Source organism: Sorex fumeus, unplaced genomic scaffold (genome assembly GCF_029834395.1).
Source record: "Sorex fumeus unplaced genomic scaffold, SorFum_2.1 ptg000066l, whole genome shotgun sequence".
Taxonomy (NCBI): Eukaryota; Metazoa; Chordata; class Mammalia; order Eulipotyphla; family Soricidae; genus Sorex; species Sorex fumeus.
Window position 1 is genome coordinate 61,280 of NW_026606123.1, and position 16,122 is coordinate 77,401.

The following is a 16,122-nucleotide window of genomic DNA, read 5'->3' on the forward strand; positions in this document are numbered from 1 at the left end:
GGGTGTGCATGGGAAAACAGCGGAGCGGGAGACCCCTAGGTTCTACCCCCATCGCCTCCACACCCAATTCTGCTCCACCAAAACCGAACCACAGAAGAATGGAAATGGGCCAGACAAAAGAATGGGACTAAACTGAGGCCTAAGCGAGACAGAATTCAGGAGCTGGAGACCGTGGAGACCAAGGAGCAGCCAAAGGGAGGAAAGTTTTCAGTGGGAACTGGGAACGAGGGTGGGCATTGGGAACGGCTGGCAGAAGACAGAGCGATGACGCAGGCCGCGAGTCCCTCCAGCCAGCAGGACTGTCAAGTGCACATGTGAACCCCCTCAAAGCCCAGAAGAGGCTGGGAACTGGGCCCTGACCCTTCCAGCTAGTCTCGTTGCAACCAGCCTGGGCATTTCTATAGCAGACAGCCCTGGGGGAGAAGCTGCGTGCTGCCCGGATACTAGGGGACACTCTGCAAGGCAGGGGAAGCTGGTGGGTGGGGTGGGTAGCTGCCAGTGTAAGGTGACCCGGCTGAGCAATGCTTCCCACGGCCCCGACCCCCCGCCAAGTTCCGACCCGTCCTCAGCAGAGAGGACAGGAAGAGAGTCTGCAGGTCGCAGTCCGTCCGGTTGGGCTGCGTGGGGCGTGAGCTCCGAATAAAATGTGACCACGACTTCGAACCCCAACTGGGCAGTGCAGCCTTGGGGAAGACTCACACCGCAATCAGAAGGCAAAGCAGAAGGCTGAGGACAGAGAATGGTGCGGGGCACCACGGTCACCCACCGCACAGACCCGCGGCCAAGGCCCACGCTCCCCGCACACCCACACCCTCGGGTGGGGGCCACGTCCCCAGCGTTGTGCACTCTGCAAGCCGGGCTGCAGCAGCGTCGCAAGGGTCCCGGGGTCCAGCACGAGATACTGTCGCGGCTGCTGACAGCCACGGGGTCTTTGGCGCGGGCCCACAGCGGGAAGTCTGGGCTCGAGGGGCGCCTTTCCCGGAACACCCGCCCTGCCCTCCGGACCTGCTCACAGGCAACTCTGTGCAGCCGGGCGCGGGTCAGGGCTCAGCTCCCGCACCTGCAGGGTTTTGAAAGGTACCGCCCAGCCATCCTCGGCCTCACTGCGCCTGCGCACTCCAGGCTCCCGCAGCACTGCGCCTGTGCAGAACGCGCCCGGGCTTTTCCAAGGGGGCTCGCCCGAGGGGTGGGGCTGCTGGGCGCGGGGCTACTGTGTCCCGCCCATAGTGGATGAGGCTTGGTGCTAAGTCCCCACCTTAGACCCTGCTGGGTCCCAGCAGCACAAGTCTCTCTTGAAGAGTCCAGAGTGCTAGTTTTGTTTCTTTCTTTTTCTCAAAGAGTTTTTCACAGTATTTAATTACACTCAATATTTCAACACCAATTCCACCACCATGACCCCTTTCCACCACCTTTATTTTGAGTTTTCCCACCACTACCCGAAATTTCCCCAAAATATGCATTCATTTGGGGAACATAAAGTAACAAAATAGGAGACTAACACCCAAGAAGAGCCGAGATAAGTACCAGGAGGTTTACTCCATGGCTTGGAGGCCAGCTGCACATGCTAGGGGAAATGGCAGCTCAGATAGAGAAGGGAGCACCAAAGAAAGGGTGTTGAGAAGATCCTCCCAGGATGGGACATGCATGCTGAAAGTAGACTATAGACTGAACACGTTTGCCACTCAATGCCTCTTTTGCAAACCACAACACCCAAAAGGAGAGAGAGAACAAAAGGGAATGCCCTGCCACAGAGGCAGGGTGGGATGCGAGGAGATGGGGGGTGGGAGGTATAGTGGCATCAGTGGTGGTGGAAAATCGGCACGGGTGGAGGGATGGGTACTCGATCACTGTATAACTGAAACCCAAGCACAAATATTTCTAAGTCTACAACTATACCTCATGGTGTTTCACTAATAAAAATTTTTTAAAAAATGTATTTTGTATTGCTTGCTATAAATAACTAAGAATGATCCAAAAAGGTTTCCATAAAGGAAAGTGTATGAAAATTGTTGTATCTCATCTCGGAGCCATTGGTCGCCGGGATTAGATACAGAGAGCTAATTTAAGGACACTGGGCAAGGACCTGGAGAAAGCAGCGGGTTCTTGTTCATCAGGGAACTTTGGGTAGCAGACAGAGAGGACCACCTAGTGAAACTGGAAAATGAGGAGCGCTGACCTTGTGGAAGAGGCAGATCATAAAAATTTTTGTCAGTGCTAGGCCCGCCTGAACGGGTATTTGATCATTGTATAATTGAAACCCAAGCACAAAATTTGTAAGTCTACTTGGTGTCTCACTAATTAAAAAATTAAAAAAAAAACAATTTCCTTCCTCCCCACCGCAATCCCGACCCCACAGGATACTGGACTATTATGAAGGTGAGTTTGTGGGGCCAGGATGATGTCAGAGCTGAGATCAGGGCAGAAACTGGGGAATCGAGTTGATTCAAGTAGTGGCTCCAACATGGGAGCTCGTGGTGCCCGAGAGGCTGTTCTTAGCTTCCCTGTAGCTATTTGGTGGAGCAACGGCCTGGGAGGCAAGCAGGTCCTACCCATCTGTAATGTTAGTGTCAGGGGCTAGAGCAACAGTACAGTGGGCAGAGCGTTTGCCTTGTATGTGGCCGACCCGGGTTAGATTCCCAGCACCCCATAGGGTCCCCCAAGCACCATCAGGAGTAATTCCTGAGTGCAGAGCCAGGAATAACCCCTGTGACTCAAAAGGGGGAAAAAGTGTTAGTGTCAGATGGAATTGTGTTCTTTTGGGGCCACACCCGGTGATGCTCAAACTGACTCGTGGCTTTATGCTCAGGCATCACTGAACCCCTGGAAGGGGCTGGGGGACCATTTATGCATATGGGAATGGAACTCAGGTCAGCAGAGTCAGGACAGCACCAAATCACATCTGTGATATTTTGCCTGGTCCTTGAAAAAAGAATAATATATTCAGGGGTCAGAGTGATAGGACAACAGGTACAGTATTTGCTTTGCATGCAGATGACCAGGTTCAATCCCTAGCATCCCGTATGGTCCACTGAGGACCACCAGGAGTAATTCCTGAGTGCAGAGGTAGGAGAAACCCCTGGGCATTACCAGGTTCCCCCCCACACACAAACCCCCCAAAAAATAAAGGATAATATAACCAATGTTCTTCTTTTCTAAGAAAAAAATTGGTTCCATTAATCAAGTGTGACCTTTCTACAACGCTAATAATTTTTTTATGAAAAGGAAGATATTTTTATTTATCCCCTTCAGTCTTAAAATTGTTTTAAAAGTGGAAAATCTTTGATCATGGTCTTAATTGTATTGTTTTTTTTATCTGTTCTGGAAATCTACAAGTCTAGAAGCTACCACATCATCATTTCTCATTTTATGACTGTTGTAGTTAAAACTCGAAGTAGGAACATGATGGATTCAAGGCGCACCCCAGTTTTATCAGGACTGATGGGTGTTACGTGCAGGACATGCTTCCATCTGTCCCTTTTCTGAAAATTGCCCTGGATTGTCCTTAAACAGGTTTTATTCCATATCGGCATCCCAAAGACCTCTCCCTGAAACAAAAGACATAGATTCTATCCAGGACTTTTGAAAGATGATCTGAACTCTAGTCCATTCTTCCAAGCAGCCTGAAATCACTGGCATTCTGACACGCTTCCTCTGCCCACCCCTATTTTCTATGCCTCCGTACCAGATCATTAAGCTGCACCCGAGCTTTCTCTCTCCACAAAACACAACTGGCTGTGGATAAGTTACTGGAGGCTGATATTGTTTCAGGCCAATAATTACAGCGTCCATTGCCTCTCCTATTCCCTGTGAAACTGTTCGCACGGTTTCCACTTCACAATGAACATGTTGCGGACAACAGGTTTTATCTTCCTTCTAGTACCCTGAGTGCTCCGCTTGCAGTAGGCACTCAAATTCGATCAGGAAAATGTGATCACTTTCTTCGTACAAGGGCCACTTTAATAAGCCCCCAAATATAGAAACATCATCGGGGCCCCCTTGGTTTTACGAATGACAGTCAGGAGCTAGGGGCCTGGAATTGCATGGGAACGAGGAGGCAGCCCTTGGAAACCCTTTAGTCCTGAGGCTCTGGTTCCATTTGGTTTCTGAAGGGAAAGGGAAGAAAGTGACACAGAATGAAAGCAAAGGACAAAGTGGAGAATCCCCAAGTGAGGAGAGAGACAAGTTCTGGAAAACTCCACAGTAGGTCGGCTTCCCTCCCCCCGCCCCACCCCCGCCTCATTCCAGGTGACAGCCTGTGAAGCAGGGAAAGAGTGGTCGGCCCTCACAGTGCAGCTTCCACCTCACCCTGAGGAGACAAGACACTGGTTCTGGCTTCATCCACCCTGACCCAGTGCTCTCTGAGCCCCCGGGGCCACTCCCTGGGTCTCCTTTGTGGCTCTCTGCTCTGGCCTCCTGTGGCCCTTCCCATGCTCCCTTTCAACTGCCCTCATCTGTGGCCTTTGCTCTTGCCCCATTAGGCTGCTTCCACATTTGCAAACAGTTTTCTCCCATGACAGGAATGGGCCAAGAGTTATTCAATAAAAATGTTGCCCCCCCCCCCCTTGCCCTACAGACTCTAGGGTTTTTGGGTTCCATCTGGCTGGTTCTGCACTTAGGAATTACTCCTGCTGGGCTCAGGGGACCACAAAGGATGCCAGGAAGGGGGAGGGGCGGAAGAAGATCAAAACCCGAGTCAGCTGCATGCCAAGCAAGCTCCTGACCCACTGTGGCTCCTCCTCCTCCCGGCCTTCTGTATCTTTTTGAGGAACTCTGCACCCTTTCACATCCCCGGCAACTGTGCACAGGGGCCGTTTCTCCAGACCTGCTTGGACTCCTGTGGCTCCAGCTGACCCTCTGCCCCCAGGCCCACCACCGACCAGTGGGAAACACTACATCACTAGGCCACCGTGATGGTGATGGGTGCGTCTGTACTGAGCTTGTACAGAAATTTTCTTTTCTTCCCCTGCGACATCTGGATATGCTCAGAAGTTACTCAAAGATATGGGGTGCTGAGGATCAAACCTGGTTGGGTGCTGCAAGGCAACACCGACCCGCTATGCTACAGCTCTGGCCAAACTTTGTATGCCTTGGGCCGTGTTTTTACTTTCCTGATGGCACCGCAGGAACTGACAACGTTTTGAGGATGACCACCTGAACTAGCCTGGTTTTGGTCTCTATGCTACTGTCCTCAGCAACTGCGAAACTGACTCTGTTCTTTACGAACTTTCAAAGCTGAATTTATCGTGGATCTGGGCCAGTCAGTGGAGTTCAGGGCTTACTCCTGGCTCTGAGCTCAGGGATCACTCTTGGCAGGACGCGAGGCATCATATGTTGTGTTGGGGATTGAACCCGGGTCAGTTGGACACAAGGCAAGTGCAAGCGGCGTTACTACTCATTATACTATTGCTGCAGTCCTGTCACCTCAGTTTTTTCATGCCACTTCACACTCTGAGCTCACTCGTGCATGTGTCTTAAGGGGTCCAGCTCTGATCTTTGGCGTGGGGGCCTCTGGTGAGAACAGCATTGTTTGTTCAAGAGATACTGAGCATTTGGGCCCTACATGTACAATGTGAGCTGTGGATGGCCAGGCCCAGCCCCTTCCCTGCCATGACTGTCTCTCCTGTCACCAGTGACTCACTCGCTGGCTGGGTTTGATCCCCAGCACCACACAAATCCAGAGAGGGATGGGGCAGGTGCCTCAGTTGGCGAGAAAGGGAAGTGAAGACACACATCATCAGAGGAGCCTCCGGAGAGCTCCTCCCATTACACACAGCTGCAGAAGGAGAAAACCAGTCCTGGCACCTCAGGACTTCCTGGCATCTCTGAGGAGTCCAGTCTCAAGGAGGGGGATCCTGGAGGCACCTTAAGGAGGCTCAAAGGAATGAGACTCAAAGAAGCGGCACAGAGATGATGGGTTCTCCTTGGGGTCCGTATCCACAGCTGTGAAATAACCAAATCTCTGCTGTCCGGTCAAGAGAATGTGGAGGGAATGTGCACCTACCACGCATGGGACAAGTGTGTGTGCTGCTCTGATGTCACAGTTCCTTGGGTCCAGGAGTGTCTCAAATGTTCAAAATTCAGTGATCGGGCACCCGCAGAAAGAAGAAACAAATTCGATGGCTCCTGTGCCCACCCTGGCAGTAACCTCCCCAGGACCCACTTACCCACTCCCTTAACTACAAGACTCATCGCCAAGTGCTCCCGAGTGGATGGTTGTTGGGGCTGACCAGCAAACAGTCCTAGCGGGGGAGCACAGGGTGACAGGCCTTAACATGTGCCAGGACAACTCACACAGCGTTCTGCGACCACATGGTGGCACTCTCCACTTTCCCGGGCCAGCACCAGGAAGGAAGGCCTGGTTCCCGCCCCTGCAGTGGAGGGAGTGACTGAGGAACCAGCACTCACCTTCAGGGACTTGGCTGATGCCTACCAGGCAGGTGGCCAGCCCAGGGAATCCAACGCCAATGCCAGACACACAAACCCCAGCACTGCCCAGGGGAAGAGAAGGTGAGGAGAAACCCTGGCCACGCAGCAGGGGCGGCCCCTCATGCTAGCTCACCACTGAAGCCTCCCGGGGGGGGCAGTCCAGACACCCCCCTTAAGTGCCATGTCCCCCAAGCTACTGACCACCGAGCGCCCAAAGTGCCGGGCTACGCACCCGCGTCTACATTTGGCTGCTGGGGGTGGTGAGGGCGCTTGGCAGGGGACCACACGGGGAGCCTCCCATCCTCCCATCCCATCCATTCCTCGCGGACCTCATCCCCACCTCTGGGAGGGATTCTAGTCATGCATTTCCTGCCAACAGCCTTAATTGGTTACATGATCGATGAACTCTCGTGTTAATTTGAAAGCCCATCACTGCTCTTATGCATGTATGTATTTAACATACGAAAAAGAAGAATTTTACAGCAACTGCCAAGAGGCTCTTCAGACAATAAAATGTCCAGGTGGTATGAAGCAGGAGGTGTTCACTGTAGGGCCTCTAACACCACAGCTGCCTGTGAAGACTCCTTTTGTTACTCATCCGTTTGATCTGAAATCTCCGGGGATGACAGGATCTCCTGGGATCTGAAGATCTGCTGCACATGAGGGGTCTGCAGAGTCTTGACGGACTGTCGTGCTGCGACGGGCTGTGAAGACCCGATGGAGTGTGGTGACTCTGCGTTCTGTGGTTCTAGGGAGCCATGTGGAGGCTCGCTGGTCTGTCGTGCCAGGGGGACAATTGGTGGTGGGGAGCGCTGTGGTGCCTGTGTCCCCTGTGCTCCCTGGGTCTTGGGAGTCTTGGCTGTCTTGGTCTCCTTGGCTGCTTTCTCCTCCGGAGTCCGTGCTGCTGTCTTCAAGACTTTCCTGAGCTCCCTGGAACAAGAAGAATACAGTCAGCTCTTGAAAGGGACGTGCCCCGTCTGCATCACTTCCTGACTTCAGGAAGGTATTGGAGCTTTTCCCATGGTTTACCCTGCGTCTTTACTGAAAATCTCATCCTCATCAGAGGAATCCTTGTCATGGAGCTTTTGTGCCATGTTTTTCTTACGTGTGGCCTTGAGTGGCTGACACATGTCTCTCAGTCACTGGGGCCGTCTTCGCCAGAAAAAGCCCTTCTGGAAAAGGCAAGGGGAGCTCGTAAGCCTGCACCACGGCCCACTCTTGTCCTGCCTAAGTGCCGCCTCCCCCCAGTGGTTACCTGACTCTCATGTTCCACTGAACTTCTATGCAGCAATAATCCAAAGAAGGTCCTTGGAGGAAAACACGGACGCACATGATTCGTAACCCACCCCATTTCCCATCCTTCCTAGGATGGAGGTCTCTGGTCTTGTTTGGAAACTACCTTGGTGTGGAGCCATGACGAGTCAAACCACTAGGACCTGACCCCTTGACAAAGTTTCCATGCATGCCTGTGGCGATTTTTAGAAATTTGTCGGGTCCATTCAAAGGGACCCCGTAGACTCTTGAAAGACCTTTATAGGTAGCCTGGCTTGGAAAACAGGCAGGATATTTAGTTCTGGTTACCACCGTTGCCCCAGCAAATGCCCTATGCAATGAACAAACTACCCACCACACCAAAAGCATTAGAGTCTGTCCAGAAGCTTTTCCACTGGTCGCCTCTGGATTTAGTCCCTCAGGCACCCTTTACCGGAAGTTGGGGCTGGGGGAGATGATTCTATCGTCCTAGCTGCTTCATCCCAGATGCTGAACCAGAGTAAATGCCTGTGTGCAATTAGCCAAATCCTTTAGCCCACTAGTTTTCATGCTGCAGACAATCGCCCATGAGCAAAGAAGCCACAGGTATCAGCATCAAAGGCAGGAACCACACCGAGGCACGGAGATGAGTTTTGAGAGTGAAGAGAGGAGAGAGCAGTCTTGCACTTTACGGGCAGTGTTATTAAGTGTACAGAGCCCGTGGGTGCTGAGTGGAGGCAAGAAACGCAGCTCCCAATTCAACGGAGAGGTCCCAAGGGACAGGGACCATGCTCTTTCCCAATCACCAGCAGTGTGTTCCCAAGGGCAAGGTAGTTTCCATTTTCCCTCTATTCCTTTTAATAAGAGACCGAGATAGAGGTTGGGGGATGTGGCTCAGTGGTAAAGTATTTGGCTTGCATGTGTGAGGCCCTGGGTTCAATTCCTGCACCACACTGAGCACTGAGGCTGGAGTAGTCTCGAGCTAGTTAAAAGGGCCTTTTGGACATGAGGCTCCAACTTTGGCTTCTGGCTCCGCATGTCCTCCCTGAGCACAGGTGGGCTGGCATAGGTAACAGCCACCCCACAGGAGGGACTGAGCAGCCCGGCCTTGCAGAGCCCTAAGACACTAATACTGAACTCAGGAGGCCCAGGTCACGGGCCAAGAAGCACACAGAAGGGCTCCAGAGTCCCCAAGAACCAGGGTGAGGACACTCCAGTGCAAGTGAAAGATTGTCAGACTAATATTTACCTGGATCTTCCATCTTTACACTGTCTTGCTCTACAAGAATAAATCTGTTTGGAAAAAAAAATATGATCATGATTATCTCGGTGACTGATCTCTCTAAAACCTTATTAATTCCATTGACTTTGCTGTATCTACCCACTGATATCACTTTTTGAGAACAGGAATTCTCTCCTGTTTAATAGTCCCTGGACTCTCCTACAGCACATGACTGAAGGGGCACGTTAGGAATACAGCTTAGTGACTGTTTCAGAGAAATTCAGCACATTAATCCAAATAAAAAACTATGAGGTAGGTAATTAAAAGTATCTGCCAAAACCCAAACACAGAAACATCCTTTTTCACAACGTTTTCTAAACAATGTCAAGAACCAGTCTGATGCCTTTCCCATCACCACTCTGCATCCCCAGTGAGGAGACCTCATCAATGCAGCAAGCAGAGTCGAGTCTTACAGGAGACAAAACTTGGTTGCATTTGCAATGATTCTTCCCCAAATAAACCCAAAACAATAAAGGTCCTATGAGATATGTTATTCCTCGGGCTATAGATATCATACAGTGGGTGGGGCACTTGCATTGACCGTGGCTGACGCAGATTCGATCCCAGGACTCCAGATGGTTCCCTGAGCCCCACCTGGAGTGATGCCTGAGAGCAGAGCCAGGAATAAGCCCTGAGCACAGATGGCTGTTGCCCCAAATAAATAACTAAATCAATATGTCAACTCTTTGAGCGACTTAGACTGAAATTTCAATACCTGAAACATTTCTGTGCTTTTGTCCTTAAGGAGATAAAACAGAACAGTGCAATAAGGAGCACGGGCTGCTTTGCAGGTGACCCCCATGTTTGAAAGCGGGATGATAGGGCTGGGGAGGTAGCTCAGTGGGAGAACGCCTGCCTTGCATGCAGGAGACGTGGGGTCGGTACCCAGCACGACAAGAAGAGCAAAATTGGAGGGATCCTAATGCCGTCCTTAGAGGATTGCGAGGATTAAACCAGACAAAATATAGGAAACTCCTTGTACTGTGGTTGTCATAAATCAGAGCTGTGTTTGCTGATGACATCACAAAGGAGCGGCTTAAACATATCAAAGACTCAGAGAGCTCTTCCTCAGCACCATGGCTTCTAATTTATTCTAATTCTTTGTTGGTGGTTGTGGTGCTACCAGGGATTGAACCCAGGGCCTCACACCTGCAAGACAAGTGCAACACCACTAACCTATATCCCGAACCCCTTCCATCCCATGTTGCTGTTGTTCATTTTTTGAGGCTCTTCCTGCCAGCTGGTGCTTGCGGGGCCTACTTCTGGGGTGGTGCTCAGGGACCATGGAGCACTATGGCTAGAACCTGGGGTTCCCATGTGCAAAGTGAATTGAAGTTTGAGTCTTTGGACTTATCTCCCTGGCCCTTAAATCACTTTTTTTAATGTTCCTGCTGGGAAAAGTCAGTGGTGTGTCATTGAACAGAAGACAGATATAGGCAAGCTCCTGGAGTAACTACCGCACGCTGCCAGGCTTGAGAGTAGCCCAGCTCGGGCTCAGGCTGCAATGCGGGTGTGTTTGGTTTGGGAGCCACCCAGTAATAGGCAGGAACAACTTGATTTGCTGTTTAGGGGTAGCTCCTGGTGGCTCGGGGGGGGGGGGGGGACGGGGGAGGTCATGCATTGCCGAGGATGGAACCCAGGTCTCCCTCACGCAAAGCGTGAAAAGTAGCCCTCGGAGTTCTCTCCCCAGTCTTAGCTGCAGTGTTTTAACTTCATCCAGGGAGATGGTGCTTAAACCTAATGAGAGCTACTGCACTGGATCAGGTCCTAGGAGGGTGGAGATTCTACACTTTTGATCCTTCCAGTCAACAAGGAAAGTAATCAGTAGAAGAATGTCAGTGAGTGTTAAGTTAAACCACTGACATCCTTTTGATTTAAAAAGGGGGGGGGGGGGGGGGAAGTCGATATGGTGACCAGAAAGAGAGCTGAATGGTCAGAGTGCATGCTTTGCATGCAGAAGGGCCAGGCTGGATCCCTAGTTCTGCAAGGTCCCCTGAGCACCACCAGAAGTGACACCCTCTCTCCCCTCCACACTGAGCTGGGGGCAGGCCCTGAACATCCCAGGATGTAGTCCCCAAACAGCGCACAGGAAGACGACTTTTTGTTTCATCTCTAGCCTTCTTAACTTTTCAAAATTTTCGAAAAGCTTGTTATTTGGGTTCATTTCCACAGGGAACTCTTGGGAGTCAGTTCCCTTCAACAAACCCTGGGATTATCTTTGCAATATGAGAAGCAACCACACCTCATTACTCAAGACTGAAGAGGAAAATCAAGCATCAGTAGGAGGAAAAGGGGCTTTTATTTTCCATTTGTAGCCCCTGAATCTGTTATAAAGACAGATGAAATCCTGGAAGTCTGAATGAACTGTTCTTACCTCAATGAGACATAAAATTAAAACCAATAATATCACGACGACAGCCACATTTATTGCAACGACTGCTTTTTGATTGTGGTACACAACATATCCTGGAACTTTTATGAGCTGAAAAATAAAAATTATTTTCATGCATTACTTTTGTGGGGGCCACATTCAGTGATGATGAGGGGTTACTCTGGCTCTGCACTCGGAAATCACTCCTGGCGGACCAAAATGGACGCTGGGCATAGAATTCGGGTTGGTGGCATGCAAAGTAAGTGCTTTACCCACTGTACTATCGCTTCAATACCCAGGAACAATTAGACAGAAAGATGGGAAGGATTCTTAAGCCCGTTCTAAAGAATGGTTATCCTTCTACTAGTCTAAAACCCCATCCTCTGAAAGGAGTGGACTATAGGTTTTTATTTTGTATGTGGTTTTATTTTGGGGTGGTTTGTTTTTCAGCCCATATCCAGGGTCCTCAGAGCTACTTCTCGCTCAGTACTCATGGGGACTCTTTTTGAACTATCTCCTTGGCCCCAATATGTTCTTTTTTTCTTTTTTTTTCAAATGTAGGAGTACTGCTATTTATTCAGTCACTGATTAGCTGATTAAATTGGGCATGAACTAGGCCCCAATATGTTCTTAAAGAGCACACCAGATCTATTATGCCATCTTGTCTGTAGCCTTTCCTTCTACAATTTATTTATCTGGTGTGTTAGGTCCTCTTCTTACCTCTCCTAGGAACAGTGCTACCTTTCTACAAACGAGCACAGGGACAATCATTCTTGTAGTCAAAGTTGTGTGGCCACAAAAAAGAGAGCGAGCCAGCAGGAGAGGGAGAGTCAAGACACCCTGGTCTTCTTGCTTGTGTTCTTTCATGGCATGGCCTGAGAGCCCGGAAGCCCCTGAGCCTGGTCACTGTGAGATTCAGTTACAAAGCTTTCCTGATCGTGATCCAGGTTCAGTCAGACAATGCTCCAACACCCATCCCTCCACCAGTGTACATTACCCACCAACAAAATCCCCGCATTCCTCCTGCCACCTCCTCCCCGCCCCCAGCCTACCTCTGCCTTTATGGCAGGAACTTTTCTTCTCTCTCTCTCTCTCTCTCTCTCTCTTCCTCCCTTTCTCTTCCCACCCCCCCTCTTTCCCCCTTTCTTCCCTCCCCCCCCTCTCTTACTCTCTCCGCTCACTCCATGCCCCCCTTTTGGGCATTATGTTTTGCAGTGCAGATACTGAGGTCATCATGTTTGATCCTGTACCCACTTCAGCACACATCTCCCACCCAGAGCTATCCCTTCCAACTATCATTGTTACAGTGATCCCTTCTCTATCCCAGCTGCCTTCTCTGCCAGCCCTTGAGGCAGGCTTCCAACCGTGGACCATTCATCCTGGCCATTGTTTCTAACTGTCCTTGGGTGTTAATCTCATAGTAAGTTTTAATTATTTTTACGTCCCATAAATGAGTGCAATCATTCTATGTCTGTCCTTCTGACTTATTTCACTCTGCATGAGACTCCGTTAAAAAAACAAAAGTCTGTCCTCACCTCACTTGCCTCCGCCTGTTTCTGCTCACCCTGGCCTTCGGTATTCTCATTGATGTAGTTCTCAGCCTCCCACTGGTCCGTATCCCATTTTTCACTGGACACCTTTACGTCCTGCCGCTCACTAAGAAGCTTCATCAGGAGCCCGGTTTTGTGGACCACCTTGGCACACTCCAGTTGCACCCGGGGATCGGAGCAGTCCATTTTCAGAGTCCGAATTACTTGGGCAATGAACTTCCTCACATTACTGTTGGGAATAAGGGGCCGCAACTTCTGGATGAGCTGCATCTCAAGTTCGTCTCTGGGGTCGGGTTTCTGTGGGGGAGAGTCGATGTCGGTGGCCACCTTGTGATATTCCCACTGCATCTCGTTGGGCTGTCTGACAGCAGGCATGAGGCTGTCCTCCGTCCCCTCTTCCTCCTCAGGGGCAGTGCTTTGGATACCGGCAGTTTTCTCTGGCGGCACGATGCTTCTGGCATCCCCCCCGTTTGGAGCACGCGTGCTCTCCGCGGTCTTCTTTTCCCGGCTGGAGCGCAATGAAAGGAATGGCTCCGTGACAGGTTTGTCCTGGTGTCTCCAGGACAGAGACCCCCCCCTCGGCGGGGAGTTGACGAGGCTCTTCACTGCACCGAAAGGAGGCCTCCTGGCCAGCACCGGCCTCTGCGGTGCTGCTTCTTTTGTCGCTGTGTTCACTCTGGCCTGGGGTATTCTGCGGCCCAGCTGAGAGTAAAGTTTACGAAACAGGTAGTTCTTCCCGGTGAGTGGCCCGGGGCTAGGAACCTTCATGTTCCGAACTCGAGCGCCCGCATCCTCTAAGACGCGTAGAGTTCTTTTCAGGTCTTTGGATGGGATTTCGTCCTCCGGTGGCACTTGGAAAGCAGCGGCGGCAGACAGGCTGCCCATGGAGTGCTGTTCCAGGGGCACGGAGGCCGGCGCCCTGTGCTCCTGGATGAAGGATGACTCCTCGTTGAAGGAGCTTTCCACCAATTTCCTGGGCCTCCCTGCCAAGATAAAGTCTTTCGGTCTTTCCGGGGCCAGCTGCCCCTGCCGTCTTTCTTGGGCAATATTCCCCGCCGCGGACCAAGCCTTCCCTCGCCTCTGGCTGAGGGGAGTGCCCTCTTCTTTGAAGTGCCTCTTCTGCTGGCCCTGGGGATCCCTGAACATGCTGCTCCCTTGCAGTGGTTGCGTCTCCCACTCCTGAACATTTCCTAAGTGTTTTTTCTTTGGTGGCCCGACAGTTTCCAATATCTTCGGGAAAAGTTGGCGTTTAAATTTGGGCCCGAAAAGACTGGAACGGACCTGTGTGGCAATTTTCTCCTTCTTTCTAACTTTGTGGATTTTTTCTTGAATTTCTGTGTTGATCAGACTTTGGAGAACATGGATTTTTTTCACCTTATTGTAGATTTCACTGTTGGATTCGGGCTGTATAGAAATCCAAGCCGTGCTGGTTTTCGAAGGAGCCAGAGGATTTCCTCCATCTTGCACATCTTTAAAAAGAAACTTAATGAAGGATAACAATGTTGATTCTGCATCTATGTCCCCAACCTGTAACAAAGACATTATGGATTCTAGTCTAGTAAGCATATCACGCTGATGACTGTTGTCTAGGTGCTCGTGCTGGAAAAGGGACAGGCTGTTTCTCTCGGATGAGGCCTTCTCTGGTTCAATCGTCAGCTCGGTGCTGGTACTCTTCTTTCGGGCCAGTAAAGCCTTCATGAACTCCCCATCCATATTACTGATGTATTCTTCTTCATCTGCCAAAAAGGAAGAGCATGCTTTTGATCATGAAAGATAACTGGGGATAATTTTGGGAGCATCTACAGACATAAGTTCCAGCTAAGTAAACTAGTAATCAGTGAACAAGTGCCGTATGGTGTGTGTGTGTGGGGGGGGGGGCACAGGAAACCCTAAATTTACATCTGTGACTGGCAAAAACAGAAGGAGAAACAAAGTGATCATCGCTATTTATTCAGAATAAATAGGGCATGGAGTTCAGTACATGTATTTAGGATTATTCAACTGGGGGGCAGAGTGACAGTAGAGCAGATAAAGTCCTCGTCTTGTAGGCAGCCAACCTGGGTCTTATCCCCAGCACCCCATACGCTCCCTCAAGCCTTACCAGTTCTGACCCCAGAACACAAAGTTAGGAGTAAACTTTGAGCACTTCTGAGGATGCTGCCAAACAAGCAAACACACAAACGATAATCATACGATTATTCCACTGGTCCCCAAGGACCAAGTACCCAGTCTTCAGGACAAATATTTGCTGCTCAGTTAGATTCTTTACAGATCAACTATGATTTCTTTTCTTTTTTTTTAATTTTTATTAGTGAAACACCATGAGGTACCATTTTAGATTTACAAATTTTTGTGCTTGGGTTTCAGTTATACAATGATTGAGTACCCATCCCTCAACCAGTGCCCATTCTCCACCACCAATGATCCCAGTATACCTCCCAACTCCCCTCCCCTCCTCCCATCCCACCCGCCTCTGTGGCAGGGCATTCCCTTTGGTTCTCTCTCTCTCTTTTGGGGTGCTGTGGTTTGCAAAAGAGGAACTGAGTGGCAATCATGTTCGGTCTATAGTCCACTTTCAGCATGCATCTCCCATCCTGGGAGGATCCTCCCAACACTCTTGATTTGCTGCTCCCTTCTCTATCTGGGCTGCCTTTTCCCCTAGCATATGTGGCTGGCCTCCAAGCCATGGAGCAAACCTCCTGGTACTTATCTCAACTATTCTTGGGTGACGGTCTCCCATTTTGTTACTTTATATTTCACAGATGAATGCAATCTTTCTATGTCCCGCTCTTTCTGACTGATTTAACTTAGCATGATATTTTCGATGTAGTACCACTTATATGTAAATTTCATCACTTCATCTTTTCTAACAGCTGCATAGTACTCCATTGTGTAGATGTACCAAAGTTTCTTTAACCAGTCATCTGTTCTCGGGCACTCGGGTTTTTTCTAGATTTTGGCTACTGTGGGCTGGAGCAATAGCATAGTGGGTAGGGTGTTTGCCTTGCACGCGGCCCACCAGACTGACCTGGGTTCAATTCCTCTGACCCTCTTGGAGAGCCTGGCAAGCTACTGAGAATATCTCGGCTGCAGAGCAAAGCCTGGCAAGCTACCTGTGACGTATTCATATGCCAAACACAGTAACAACAAGTCTTACAACTGAGACGTTACTGGGCCTGCTCAAGCAAACTGATGAACAATGGGAGGACAGCGTTACAGTGCTACAGTGCTTGGCTACTGTG

The 16,122-nt window shown here is 50.3% G+C and overlaps 1 protein-coding gene across 3 annotated transcripts in view; it reads right to left on the bottom strand.

The window, feature by feature from the left end:
* Positions 1–6,862: 6,862 nt before the first annotated feature.
* LOC130036799 (leucine-rich repeat-containing protein 37B-like) overlaps positions 6,863–16,122 on the bottom strand; it is a 46,967-nt gene continuing 37,707 nt past the window's right edge. For 2 of the 3 annotated variants that reach the window (XM_056128692.1, XM_056128690.1), the window contains 4 exons: positions 12,866–14,616; positions 11,334–11,441; positions 8,927–8,970; positions 6,863–7,356 (listed from right to left, as the gene is read on the bottom strand). In XM_056128692.1, the coding sequence (XP_055984667.1) occupies positions 7,017–7,356; positions 8,927–8,970; positions 11,334–11,441; positions 12,866–14,616 (2,243 nt within the window). In that variant the 3' untranslated portion in view covers positions 6,863–7,016. The remainder of the gene's footprint in view (positions 7,357–8,926; positions 8,971–11,333; positions 11,442–12,865; positions 14,617–16,122) is intronic. The other variant, XM_056128691.1, reaches the window with a different exon arrangement.